General features: G+C 32.2%; 3 protein-coding genes and 3 non-coding genes across 10 annotated transcripts in view; 2 read left to right on the top strand and 4 right to left on the bottom strand.

Annotated features, from left to right (window-relative positions):
• Window positions 1–12431, bottom strand: part of Men (NADP-dependent malic enzyme) — a 124993-nt gene that overhangs the window by 9175 nt on the left and 103387 nt on the right. The window contains exons 2-3 of one of the 4 annotated variants that reach the window (XM_076902776.1): window positions 4224–4278; window positions 1374–1527 (exon numbers count right to left, since the gene is read on the bottom strand). In XM_076902776.1, coding sequence (XP_076758891.1) covers window positions 1374–1527; window positions 4224–4276 — 207 coding nt within the window. In that variant the 5' untranslated portion in view covers window positions 4277–4278. Of the gene's footprint in view, window positions 1–1373; window positions 1528–1745; window positions 1892–2640; window positions 2836–4223; window positions 4454–12431 lie in introns of those variants that run through there. The other 3 variants (XM_076902775.1, XM_076902777.1, XM_076902774.1) reach the window with 3 other exon arrangements.
• Trnap-cgg (transfer RNA proline (anticodon CGG)) lies at window positions 6342–6413 on the top strand. Its single transcript has one exon. It is a non-coding gene; the product is annotated as a tRNA-Pro (tRNA).
• On the top strand, window positions 6522–7383 carry Srp19 (signal recognition particle 19). Its single transcript, XM_076902695.1, has 2 exons — window positions 6522–6676; window positions 6867–7383. Exons 1-2 carry the CDS (start codon window positions 6630–6632, stop codon window positions 7258–7260), a joined length of 441 nt encoding a protein of 146 aa, XP_076758810.1. The 5' UTR covers window positions 6522–6629; the 3' UTR covers window positions 7261–7383.
• On the bottom strand, window positions 7451–8899 carry LOC143428078 (uncharacterized). 2 transcript variants are annotated; one of them, XM_076902692.1, is made up of 4 exons: window positions 8748–8899; window positions 8122–8645; window positions 7872–8051; window positions 7451–7803 (listed from the first exon to the last, which is right to left on the bottom strand). In XM_076902692.1, the coding sequence occupies exons 2-4, from the start codon at window positions 8578–8580 to the stop codon at window positions 7537–7539; spliced, it is 906 nt and encodes a 301-aa protein (XP_076758807.1). In that variant the 5' UTR covers window positions 8581–8645; window positions 8748–8899; the 3' UTR covers window positions 7451–7536. The 2 variants fall into 2 exon arrangements, with proteins under 2 accessions (XP_076758807.1, XP_076758808.1); XM_076902693.1 differs by lacking the exon at window positions 8748–8899 and having other exon boundaries at window positions 8122–8716.
• On the bottom strand, window positions 9609–9680 carry Trnah-gug (transfer RNA histidin (anticodon GUG)). The gene has a single exon. It is a non-coding gene; the product is annotated as a tRNA-His (tRNA).
• On the bottom strand, window positions 10060–10131 carry Trnah-gug (transfer RNA histidin (anticodon GUG)). Its single transcript has one exon. It is a non-coding gene; the product is annotated as a tRNA-His (tRNA).

Raw genomic sequence — 12431 nt, 5'->3', positions numbered from 1 at the left:
ACATGAACTTTATGAAATTATTTTATCTACTCAATTGAATGTACCTGTATATACCACATTAATCAGTCAAACTTTAATTATTCTTACATGAGCATTATTCTGATTGAAGCTTGAATAATTTGTTGTAATTTACTTTACTTTATGTAAATCGAATTATTTATGTAACTCTTTACTATTACTTTACCAGACGTAAAGGCCACTAATCGAATTACGTTAGTTTACTAGGTCATAAATGTGTATCTAAGTACATACATGCTATCGAAATATAAAAATATATACGTAATAGAGTACAGTAAAGATAACATTGCGTTAAAGTACTCGAAAAGAGCCGAATCATCCTTATGTTGTTATATCGTCGCCGTTTGTTCCGTTTCTTACGTTTATGTGGTGTGAAAGTAAATTTCATGGAATCGCAATATCCTACCTACGTGACCCAGTGAACGTAACCAAACGATGATCCACGTAATATAACGCGTTTCTTCGATTTTCATTGTAAATTAATCACACTTTCATCTATGAAATTTCATTACGGTATTTTGCATTGATATAACATCAAACTACAATCATAATTTATTGGCAATATAACATGTTAAAAATATTGATCTATATAGTATTAACACCTGAAAATCTATTAACCCATTCGCTGCCAAAGACGAGTATACTCGTCTTTGGCAGGGTGTTAGGCGTTTCCAAGACGAGTACACTCGTCCTACTTTCAATATATTATAATATACTGGCTTTACAGTATATTTACAGAACTTTGGTAAACAATACCACTTCAAATATAAATAGCAATGGAAATAGTTTCATATAATCTGGGCTTGGCAGCGAATGGGTTAATATTGTTGATAAGAACAGAATTTAATTAACTGTTCTAACTGTACTCTTCGTTGTAGAATCATAACGCAGGAATGAAATATCGAAGGCCAGTCGGAAATTTGATCATTCGGTAATTCCAGCAGAATAGCTCGGGGGAAAATTGAAAAATTCCACTTATTACATGTAGCTGTATTCGAAATGCAAAATTTCGCGCCTAGAGACAATCTATAAGTATAAGCTATTTTCACGGATTAACGTAGGAAAGATCCGGTCCGAAACCCATATATGTACACGCACAGACACACGTGTGACTTAGATACCGTAATAATAAACAACGACGAATAAGAACAGAGTTAGTCGTCTACGTAGTTAACATATATTTTCGCACGCTAATATACATATAGTTGACGACGCTTTTTGAAACGGAACGCTTCCAAGCCAAGCATGAATTACGTCAATGTTAGACGTCAAACTGTCTACGCTACTACCGGCGTCTTCACTGGACCCACCATAATTATTGCACGGTAAATTGAAACACGTAACAGATAACTTACCTTGTTCAGCATCGGGTTCTTCAGATGATCGAGACCACGAAGTAATCCAACGCACACAGCATCGCCGTGTCCTCTTTGGCCAAGTTGATCTCTTTGAAGGCGCGACATTGTCGATGATCTGATGTCACAGTCACAGTCAGTACTGTTTCGGACCCTGGAAACGACAAGCGAACTTTAAGGCTGATTGAGACTGAATGTCGGTACGGCAGAACGCAGTGGCGTTATGGAGAGGTAAGGTTAGGGTGCGGGGAGCGGAGCTCAGTCACGTATCAAACGTGAGGTCAATGGTCAAACCATTACTGCAATATCCTTCGAAATTGCACTCATAATTATGACTTGTTAAGGATGTTTCATAAATTAGTGAATATTTACAATCTGCGACAGATAATTCTTTGAACACTCGATTTATCGAGGAGGCCAGCTGCCGATCGATACAAGAAACTCTTTCTCCGATAAACTTTCGCTGGTCTGAACAGTGCACTGAACCTTCCGACAATGGTCATAATTGTTATTTAGGTTCACGTTGAAACGTTTTGTTAAAAGTAAGGAAGCATAATATACTTGCTACGTTACTGAGCGTACCACGAGTTAGCGCAAGCGCGCGCAATCGCGCAGTCGCGTGCTTTCGCCCATTGAGCGAGGATTGTTCTAGTTCTATCGTTTGGCCGTGAATAATTTAATATATATCTAATAGAAAAATGAAGTACATAGTTGTTCTATAGCTTATATGTACGTAATATAATAATTGCAATAGAAATGTTAAAAATACATTAGCGATAGTCTACAAAAAGATAAAACATTGCAGTAAATAGAAAACGACGGAATACACGAAAAAATATTAGTTAAATAATACATTTTGTTCGATAAAAAGAAGAACAACAAAATATTTTCACAATTACAAAAGATTTAATCGATTCGTTCTCCACTATTCTTATAATGCAAGAATCGACCAGTATTGCATATTTTAAAATGAACCATGTTCACAGAAGCGTGACATTACACAATTACCCATGAATTACAAAACTCATGGTATTGACGATGAGCGAAAAAAGAAACTTACTTCTTTTCAGTTTCTGTATACCTGCGTACATGATTTCTTATATTAAATAGTACAGGAAATTGTGAAATCAATAAAGAGCTACACCTTGTATATCTACACGTGTGCAGTTTCTGCCGTTTATACACAATGTGTATTCGTTTAAAACAGTTTTTGTGATTCACTTTTTCGTTTTAAAGCCTCGAAAGTTCAAAGTCTGTTGCACATTACCTTCCGTTCAACTGATCGTATTGCTTGGCGTCTGGTTCAGGGTCCCTACTAGCGTAACGCCAGTTACTCGACTGACGGAAAAATCTAACAAAATGACACTCTAACCGTCTGAGAAGTCGTTTTGAGGACATACTTCCAATTTTCGTGCAAATTATTTCTCTTTCGGTTCTAACACATCTTGATAAACTGTTATATTCATTACTACTCGCGCGACTTCTCGTATGACCGTCACGTCATAGTGATAAGTAAGTAGTAGGGGAAACCAAAGCGAAATCAGAATGTTAAGGATAAAGTTCCATAATTTTGACACATTACTAATGTAAAGAAAAGGAAATGAGACCGTTAAAAATATTTGATTTATATCAAGTTACAGTAGGGTATATATTAATGTCATGAAACGAATGAAATATTTGATTACCATTAAACTTTTTTTACTTTCATCAAAATACTTTGAAAGTATGGACGTTCAATTTACTGCTATTTTGCATAGCAAATAGTAAAATAAAAAGTGATAAAACGTGTAATTATATTTTATACGATTCAATACATAATACATAATTTATTTTGCATATCATACGATAGTACAGAGAACAGGTCAGTAACCTACTATCGCAATAAATATATACGATACGTTGAAAAATTTCATATTATGTATGCAGTATCTGAAAAGCATAATAATTTACATAATAATAAACATGAAATTTAGTATAACTTGTTATACACGTAAAAAAAAAAACAAAATGGAAACATAATTTTTTACTAGATTTGACAAAATGTAGAGGGGTTATCTAAGTCTTCAAGGTCAAGTCTGTTTTACTTTTTTTTGACGAGTAATGTAATTGCTCGTATCTCTCGATAAGAGAAAATTAAACGCATCGCGTGATAAAAAAAAAAGATGCACAAGTCATAATAAAATCAAGTATGATCGTCAAATGGTTATACGAATTTCGAAAATGATAAAATAGCATGATACATCAAAGTTTTCAAAGCATTATCGTTTTATGAACTATATAACTGCGTAAACATCTGATAAAATCCGTATCTCCCGTTTGTTTATGAAATGAAAATACAAAATACCGTAGACTCAGTGGTTTTTTCCTAATATTCACAGTGTTGAAAGTATATATTGAAAAAATTCAGAAGATCTTCGTACGTTAAGTATAAAAAGAACCATTGGATAATCGCGATTAATTCTGCTACACTGTCAATTTTATTCCATTCGACAATAGGCAAAGTGCAATCAATAACCATATCTTTATTTTGTCTGGAGTGTCAGTAAGTGGAACTGTTTTTGTTTGCCATTATTTGATTTACCAACCAATGATTCGTTGGACAAAAACATTTAAGATACACTCTTTTGCGAGGCAATAGAAATAAATGCAGCTATATAACTTTCAATAACTTCACGAGAATATCAAGAATTCTCTTCGTAATTGTCAGACGATATTTCTGTGACTACAGCATATACTGTGTCGTTATAGAATATATTACATATTCGCTGACACATGATCCTTTAGAACGTAGCTCTTAGCATTTTAAATTTCAAGATGCTTGTCAGAAATCTAGAATGTTACTTTACTCACGTTTTGCAACTTCGAACACCGCCATGCACATCCTTTGAATGTGGGTTTCCCATTGGTAATTAGATACGAGTTTGAATTCAATAACGAAACTCAACAAAATTTATTACTCATAATTTTCCAATGAACTAAGATTTAACGTGGCAGGGAGCGACGTACTATTATTGTGTGGGAAAAGCAGAATGTTTCCTTTTGAAATTGCTTTCGTTTAGTGAAATCAATCCTTCTGACCACGAGTAGATCAGAAACGTAACTGACGTGCACGCGAACTAACCAAAGAATGCGTATGCCTGTTCGTCTGTTGCAACGTCATCGTAGAAATCGACCTTAAATCCAACGTTTTTAAGGACAAAAAGGAGATTCAAATCTCAAGGAGAATTGTCATATCTAAAATAGTGATCGTATACTGTATCCCTTCACTGAATAATTATGTCATTCGCTAATTTGTACATACCTCTTACATTAAAACGGAAAAAGATAAAAAGTCTGATAATTTAATGGTCAGAAAATACAATATTAGTAACAAGCAATTATTATAAAACAGCTTTTTGTTGAATAATGATAACACGAAAAAATATTAAAAATTAAAAACATACAAGTATCAAAATGATATAAAAATGATGGTAACATTGATATCTATATATCAAAATATTATGGTAATTATACAGAATATATACAATTAAATATTAATAAAATAAAACTAATACTAATATTTTATGGACTGCTCATACTTTTTAAAATCTTAAAATATTATTTTATTACTGAAATGATCTGGTAATTTACTCACTGAGATGTACAGATTTTTGCATTATCTACGGATATTTTGAATTTTGGGCATCCTGACCTATAATTAAATAAGTTAAAGAAGATTCATGATATTTTGATATAATTAATCTACCTACTTAATACATTCCATCCCAATCGATTTGCCGATTTTATGTAAATATTTCAGATTAGACATGCACTGATGGAGACAGAACCTCTTCTTTTATTTTTTTAATTTCGTATAACTATTTATCTCTATTCAAGTAATATTTGTTTAATCTTAAAAGATATAAAAAACCTTTTCAGAACGTTTTTCTGTTTAAAGTTCTAAACGACATAAGTATTTATACAATTATAACATTTTTCTAATAGCCATTTATTAATTGTGTACAATTTGTTGAAACAAAAACAAACAAACGAGTTAGGCGATATGTAGATTTTCTATATATAAAAGTAATATGTTTCTTTTCAGTATAAATTATCATACAAATTTATATTAAGTTCTATCGTAGCATTTAAAAATTGATAAGTAAGAAGAGAGTAAATCGATGGAAACATATTGACAATTAACCAACTTTTTATTTTTGGGAGTAGAGAATTTAAATTATTAATAGTGAAGGGGAAATATAAGTATAACCTTAATATTACTTAGAAAAAATTGTTTATATAATAGCTTCCAATCGCATAAAAATATATACATATATACGATATTCTCCCGTTCTGTCTCTCTTTCTCTTTCTACTTGTCTATCGTTTGATTTTATGGATTTATTATATAAAATTAAAGTATATTCTGTACGCGATGATCTTATTATCATTTGCTATCTATGTGAAAGTGAGCTATCATGTGGTACGCACTTTCGCCACTGTATATGATAATTACTTATTAACCCCGCAATAAGCCTGCGTATATGTACAGTGAAAGCTGGAATTGATTGCACCCATTCTCTTCTTCATAATAGCTGAACTGTTTATATCAATTAAATTGTATTTATAGCAAAATGTATCAATGAAAAATATCAAGTAAACAGTACCGTTGAATAACAACCAATTTTCTAACATTGATTTATAAGAAATGGTAAAGATACTGTTATATTTATAGAACTAAATGGACTTTTGTACTAACAATTACGTGATCTGTAAGCATGTATGGTCATCGAAAATGAAGAGTACGTCGATCAGGTCAGAGGTCAGGATAATATCTGAATAATCGACTGTGGTATATCTCTGCATGTAATATACCAATATGATTATAAATATTTATTAAATTTTTAATATTCCTGATTATATGTTAATATTTAATTGATGTTAATTATGTTCAATTGATAATTAATGTGTTAAAAACAAATGGTTATATGGCTCGTTGGTCTAGGGGTATGATTCTCGCTTCGGGTGCGAGAGGTCCCGGGTTCAAATCCCGGACGAGCCCGAATGGTTAATTTTTTTGTTCATATAAACTATTTTATATTAATTTCATAGTTTTCTTCTCAATATTATATACATATATTTATAATATATATATGTGTAATATTAACATTAATATTGTTTTAATATCTTCTACTTAAGAATAATGAATTTTATTTGATATAAAATGTAATTGTGACATCGTGCTATCGATTACTTCGTGCAATTATCGAAAACAAACATGGCGCTCGCATGGAACCCGTCAAAGAAACACAGTGATCTCGAACGGTAAGTAAATTAAAGTGTTAAGATACTTTTCCTATTAATTTGTGATTAAGATTTTGTAAACACATTTATATAACTAGCTTTACGTAATGAGTTTTATTCAATGTATGCATTGTACGAAGTACCATCTGCTATATAACCTCCTTGACATGTAACTGACAACAGCACGTTGTTTATTTTATTTTTCTTACAGGTGGATTTGTATTTATCCAGTTTACATAAACAGTAAAAGAACTCTAGCAGGAGGTCGGAAAATTGCGAAAGACAAATGCGTTGAAAATCCAACGCACCAAGAGATCCGCGATGTTTTAGTAGCAGCTGGTTTCAACGTTGGAGTTGAAAACAAACTCCATCCACGAGAGCGTAGCAAAGAATTGTTATATCGTGGACGTATTCGGTTACAATTGAAAAACGACAATGGTACTCCTGTCAAACCCGAATTTCCTACCAGAGATTCCGTCTTAATCTATCTGGGCACTACCATCCCGAAGTTGAAAAGTCGCCAAGGAAAGCAATCGAGCGGTGAACAATCTTTTCAGCCATCAAGTTCGTCAACAAAGAAAGGAAAAGGAAAAGGGAGAAGGTGATAATAAGAGATAAACATGCTAGAACTAATAAATATTTTTCATTTATGTACATTTTAATGCTGAAATGAGAATTATTCTCTTGTACAAAAGGAAATTATATTACATCTTGTACAAACCTTCCAACGAACAGATTTGAACTAAACATTGTTTTTCCATGCATACAAATAGTTAATACAATTCTTGTATAATCAGTATGGTATTATTTGTTATATGTTCTTCAGAAATTCAATGACTTTTGTATCTACACTTGATTTTATCTTTTTAATTGATTAAATCCTATGATTGATTATCATCTTCATTTTGATCATCTATTGAAGGTTCAGTTTCATTCGTATCTTCATTTTCATTTTCGTTATTTGTGGGGTTTGCTACATTCTGTTGCATATTTAAATTATCATCTACACAAGAAGTAGATTGTTGATGCGATGCCCCAATAACTGGAGATGATGTTGATTTATTGTGCGGTACATATCGCACAATATAACCAGTAGGTTCAGGATGAGGTATTAATTGATGAGTTTGAGCTGTACTTGGTGGTAAAGCCTGTTAATTTTGACATTGTCATATATGTCCTTATAAACTTACAAATTTTATAACGAAGTAATACATACATTATTATGAAGACTTGTATGAGCTAATCCCACTATTGGTGGATGGTGTCCAATTGGATGTAATGGTTGCAGTGGATGTATCGGATGTAGTGGTTGTATCGGATGTAGTGGATGTATCGGATGTAGTGGATATATTGGATGTATTAAATGATTTTTCCTTGCTTTGGCACGTAGTAATGACTGAAAATATTAAATATAATACTCAGAATTAGAAAAATTATGAAAATATATTACATTATATCTTACTTACTCTATTAATGTCTCCAAGAAGTGGACCGTTTGGATGTAAAATGTTACGAAGCTCTGACCTTGCCTGCATTAAGCTAGTTACTGGTAAAGTAGCTGTTCTTATCAAAGTTCTAGGTATGTGATGCAATGAGTTGATATGTGGATGTAAATTAGGGTGTAGCACAGACCTCAATAAATCATGTCCTAGTGAGTTTTGTGTGCCAGTTAATGTATTTAAAACAGGGTGTAACATAGAATTCAAGTTGCCAGTGGCTGAATTATATAAAGATTGTCCTATAGATGCAGCTCCCACTTGCGAGTTTGATGAAGGAATATGTGGAGCTCCAACAATCGATTCGGACAAATTTGTGTTTGAATTCTCTTCGTTTGCAGATAAATCTGTGTTATTCTCGGTAGTTACATTATTTATTTCAGCTTCAGTATCTCCATTATTACGTGAATCACATTCTCTTCCTCGCATAAAGTGATCATGACCTTTTAGTGGTCCTCCAGAAAGAAAATAATTTGCAACTTGATGAGCATCACCTAAAAATTGTAAAATAAAGCATAAGGAAGAATAATTTTACATAAATAGACTAAAATACTAAGAATCTTTTAATAGTAGTTCTTTGCATTTTGACATCATACCAACTCTGAGATGGTGACGAGATCCAGTTACACGACGTGAATCTCGAATTTGTTTCTCCTCTTTTGAATCGATATTATAATCAGTTTCTTTTAATTGCTTTTCAGAACGTATCAAGTAATTCGAATCTGAGCAGGCAAATTAGTATATTGTTCTATAGGATTAGCTATATATATATACTAATATCAATGATATAAAATGCTATATATACCTTTGTGATCGTTATACACATTAGGATGTTTCAGTTCTATTGAAGTAAGTGACTGTAGTTTATTAGATTTAGCACAATAAACACTACATTTATTAGTGCATATTGCAATATAACATGAAATAAACATTAAAGATATTAATTGATAAGGTTTCATGTTGTATGTATGATGAATTTAATGGTATTAAGGAATTGTGGCGAAGACTTTGAAGCACAAACTTTGTACTGGGATTTGACATAATTATGCCTGAAATATATTGACTCTATAAGGCAATATTTGCTGACAATTTATAAACAATTCTTTTCAGTTATAATATAAATGCTTACTATAGTATGCATGATTGCATGAATTACATCAGTATTTAAAACAATTAATGCAATAACGATTCTTGTAATACTCATTTATATTTGTTGAATAAAATCGAAGGTACATTATTGTTTATTGCAAAGTCAGCCGTTAAAATTGCTGATTTCATCATATATATCAGATACAAGAAGAAAGATAACAAGACGGTATTAGAAATTTTTTAATTTTAAAAGGCATTCGCTTTAAGTTCATTTTATATGAAGTATTATATGATGTATTGTAAAGTATTATTTTAAAAGAAAATGAGAAATTAAAAAAAATCCTTCCCGTGACAATGTTTTTAAACATTGCCGTGACCAGGATTCGAACCTGGGTTACTACGGCCACAACGTAGGGTCCTAACCACTAGACGATCACGGCTATTGAAGGTTATGAAAATCATCTTTCTTTTTTCGTTCAGTAATAAATGCATATTTTTATATCAAATGAATATATATGTACACAGTAGACTTATTCCTTATTTGTATTTCATTCAATTGCCTTTCGCAGAATATGTTTTTGGTAATGTGAATTTTAATTAATACATTGTTCTAGAGGTAAGAGACATATTATATCCGATTTGTGTAAAAGTCAATCAAAAGTTTAATATTGCATCTCTGATAGTTATAGATATTAGGATGGTTCGAGCATTATAATACGAATATTGTATACAATTGTAAAATTGATATATAATGTATTAATTTGACAGAGAAAAGAAATGTAAAAAAATAATCCTTCCCGTGACAATGTTCTAAGACATTGCCGTGACCAGGATTCGAACCTGGGTTACTACGGCCACAACGTAGGGTCCTAACCACTAGACGATCACGGCTATCGAAGGTTTTGGAAAACAAATTAACTTTTCCATTCAGTAACGGCGTATATTTTTATATTAAATATATACAAAGTAAACTTTTCGATATAGAGGGTAGTATAAATATTTCTGTGCCCAATATTTGGGAGAGTGTTTATCATAACACAGTAGTACGCATTTTTCTAAGAAAAATACGCACCAGAATTTTCCTAGAACTCGTATTCTCGATACGTGCCTTTTGTAGTAGATTTTGAGTTAGCTGATTTGTTTACAGCTGAAGCGGGTAGCGAAATACTAAGAACATGGAATTAAATGTATCAGCGTAGTTGGAAAACTACGTTCGAGCGCCTTTGGCCTCGTTCGAACATCTTCGACCCCGTGCGGTCGTTCGCGGGTTATGCGGAGATTGGCATCGGCAGTCAGTTCGTGTCGTCTTCGACTGCTGGTAAGACGTGTCGTCTACTGCCAATAAAACTTTTCAAAACACGCTTCTATTTTCGAGGTACGTTCACAAGCTTGCTTATTGATTGCATAATATTCATAATTACTATCCTATTACACTTTAATTTTATTATAAACTTGGTTTAATCATTGCATACTTGATTAATTATTTATTGAACATTGTCATTATAAATATGAATTTATCTTTATATTTTCTTCTGGCTTTCCTTTTTGTTATGAGTTTCATTGGTCATAGTTGTTTATAAGGTATGTTTGAAATTTAAGAATATGATTTATAAATTTGTTTATTATAAAATGTTAATATAACTAATTTTACCTTTTTATATTTGTTCTAATTGTTTTGTTTTGTTCTGTTACAGATTTTTCGAACAGTTATGTCTTCCAAACGATGGATATAATAAGTAATGAACATTATTATTATTAAAGGAGGTGTGACACAAAGACTGTAAGAACTTCATGAGAAGGTATGATATAAATTTATATTACTTTACTATTTATCATTTGGTAACATTTTATATATAATTGATTATGAACACATGATGTATGTAACAAGTGCTGAAACTAATGTCCGACTAGTTTCACCTCTTCTTAGAAAGAAAGTAGTTTTAAGTAGTTTACTTCGCTATCGATAACACTGTGCGAGCAGTTTGAGCACTTTTTACAGAGATGGCGCCAGGGTTTTTAGAGTTGGGTGGATATCATCTGTCTCACTCTTTCTTATAGCTTTCTTATATATCTTCCTCTCTCACGTCTCTAAAGCGGGTAATATCAAATAGATTATAATAAAACTATTGCAATATACATTTTTAAGAAATTGCTATAAAACTAGTAAAATGTACAATAAATTACAATAAAACTTAAGTTTTATAGAATTCAAATATTTATAATACAATATTTCTTCGATCTATCGATGCAATTAAAGGACTAGTAAAACTACGTTTAGTTTCAGTTGTAACTATTCTATAGTACATAAGTAACGCTAAAAAGATGTGATGGATAAATAGAGGTCTTGTAGTTTAAGATAAATTGGGTAATTGGTTTATCTTGTACCTCGTCTGTGCTTATTTTATGGAACTTCATATTCTATGCTCAGAAATATTAATCGTGCAAAATCTACAGATATTGTTCTGCTCTCTATAATTTATAGAGGGGGAAAAGTATAGGTGTTAACTAGACTTTTATAATTATTCGTACCCTATGTAAAGTTTCCAAGTTCTGCAAAGAGTTTAGAAAATTTTAAGTGAATCGCAACTAACTTAAATGTAATACGTAGTCCTTAGCATGATATCGTTTTCGAGAAACTAATTAATTTCTCGAAAACGTTACCAAGTACCCAGGTCCACCATCGAGGAGGTGACTACGCAAGGACCCAACCCTACGTCCCTAATCCCATCCACCCTCCATTACATCTGTGTGTTCTCGGTACAGAAGGTACCGAAAACTGACTCTACTTGTAAATATTGAACCGGAATCCATAATACATCCTCCAAAATCTAACATAGATTTTAGAAATTGCAGTATGGACTTTACGGAGGGGATGGCAAGAAATGCCATTTTCTTATCCAAAGTGAAATACGTAAAGTGACTCTACTGACACTGTAGAATAATTCAAGTGTCTCAGAGAAAGTTGTACGGAACGAAATTCTGAACTCTATTACTCTATTGTAAAAGAAATTGATTCTCAAAAGGTTAAACAGATAAAATTCGCGACACTATTGAAACGAACAAGTACCAATAAACCTGCGTTATATTTTCGCGAGAGCATTCTAACCCAATACTTTAGCAACTAGCCACCTGGCGAACCGTACCCGACGCGATTCGCGAACAAGTATCTCACGTCTTACGTCGAAACAGTC

Source organism: Xylocopa sonorina, chromosome 10 (assembly GCF_050948175.1).
Source record: "Xylocopa sonorina isolate GNS202 chromosome 10, iyXylSono1_principal, whole genome shotgun sequence".
In the NCBI taxonomy this organism is placed as follows: domain Eukaryota; kingdom Metazoa; phylum Arthropoda; class Insecta; order Hymenoptera; family Apidae; genus Xylocopa; species Xylocopa sonorina.
This window is presented reverse-complemented; position numbering and strand designations above follow the sequence as displayed.

Coding starts and splice junctions, on each gene's coding strand:
- Srp19 (XM_076902695.1), top strand. CDS start 6,630: ATGGCGCTCGCATGGAACCCGTCAAAGAAACACAGTGATCTCGAACG. Junction 6,677..6,866: donor AAACACAGTGATCTCGAACG/GTAAGTAAATTA, acceptor TTTTTCTTACAG/GTGGATTTGTATTTATCCAG.
- LOC143428078 (XM_076902692.1), bottom strand. CDS start 8,580: ATGCGAGGAAGAGAATGTGATTCACGTAATAATGGAGATACTGAAGCT. Junction 8,052..8,121: donor TTCTTGGAGACATTAATAGA/GTAAGTAAGATA, acceptor TAATATTTTCAG/TCATTACTACGTGCCAAAGC. Junction 7,804..7,871: donor ATACAAGTCTTCATAATAAT/GTATGTATTACT, acceptor CAAAATTAACAG/GCTTTACCACCAAGTACAGC.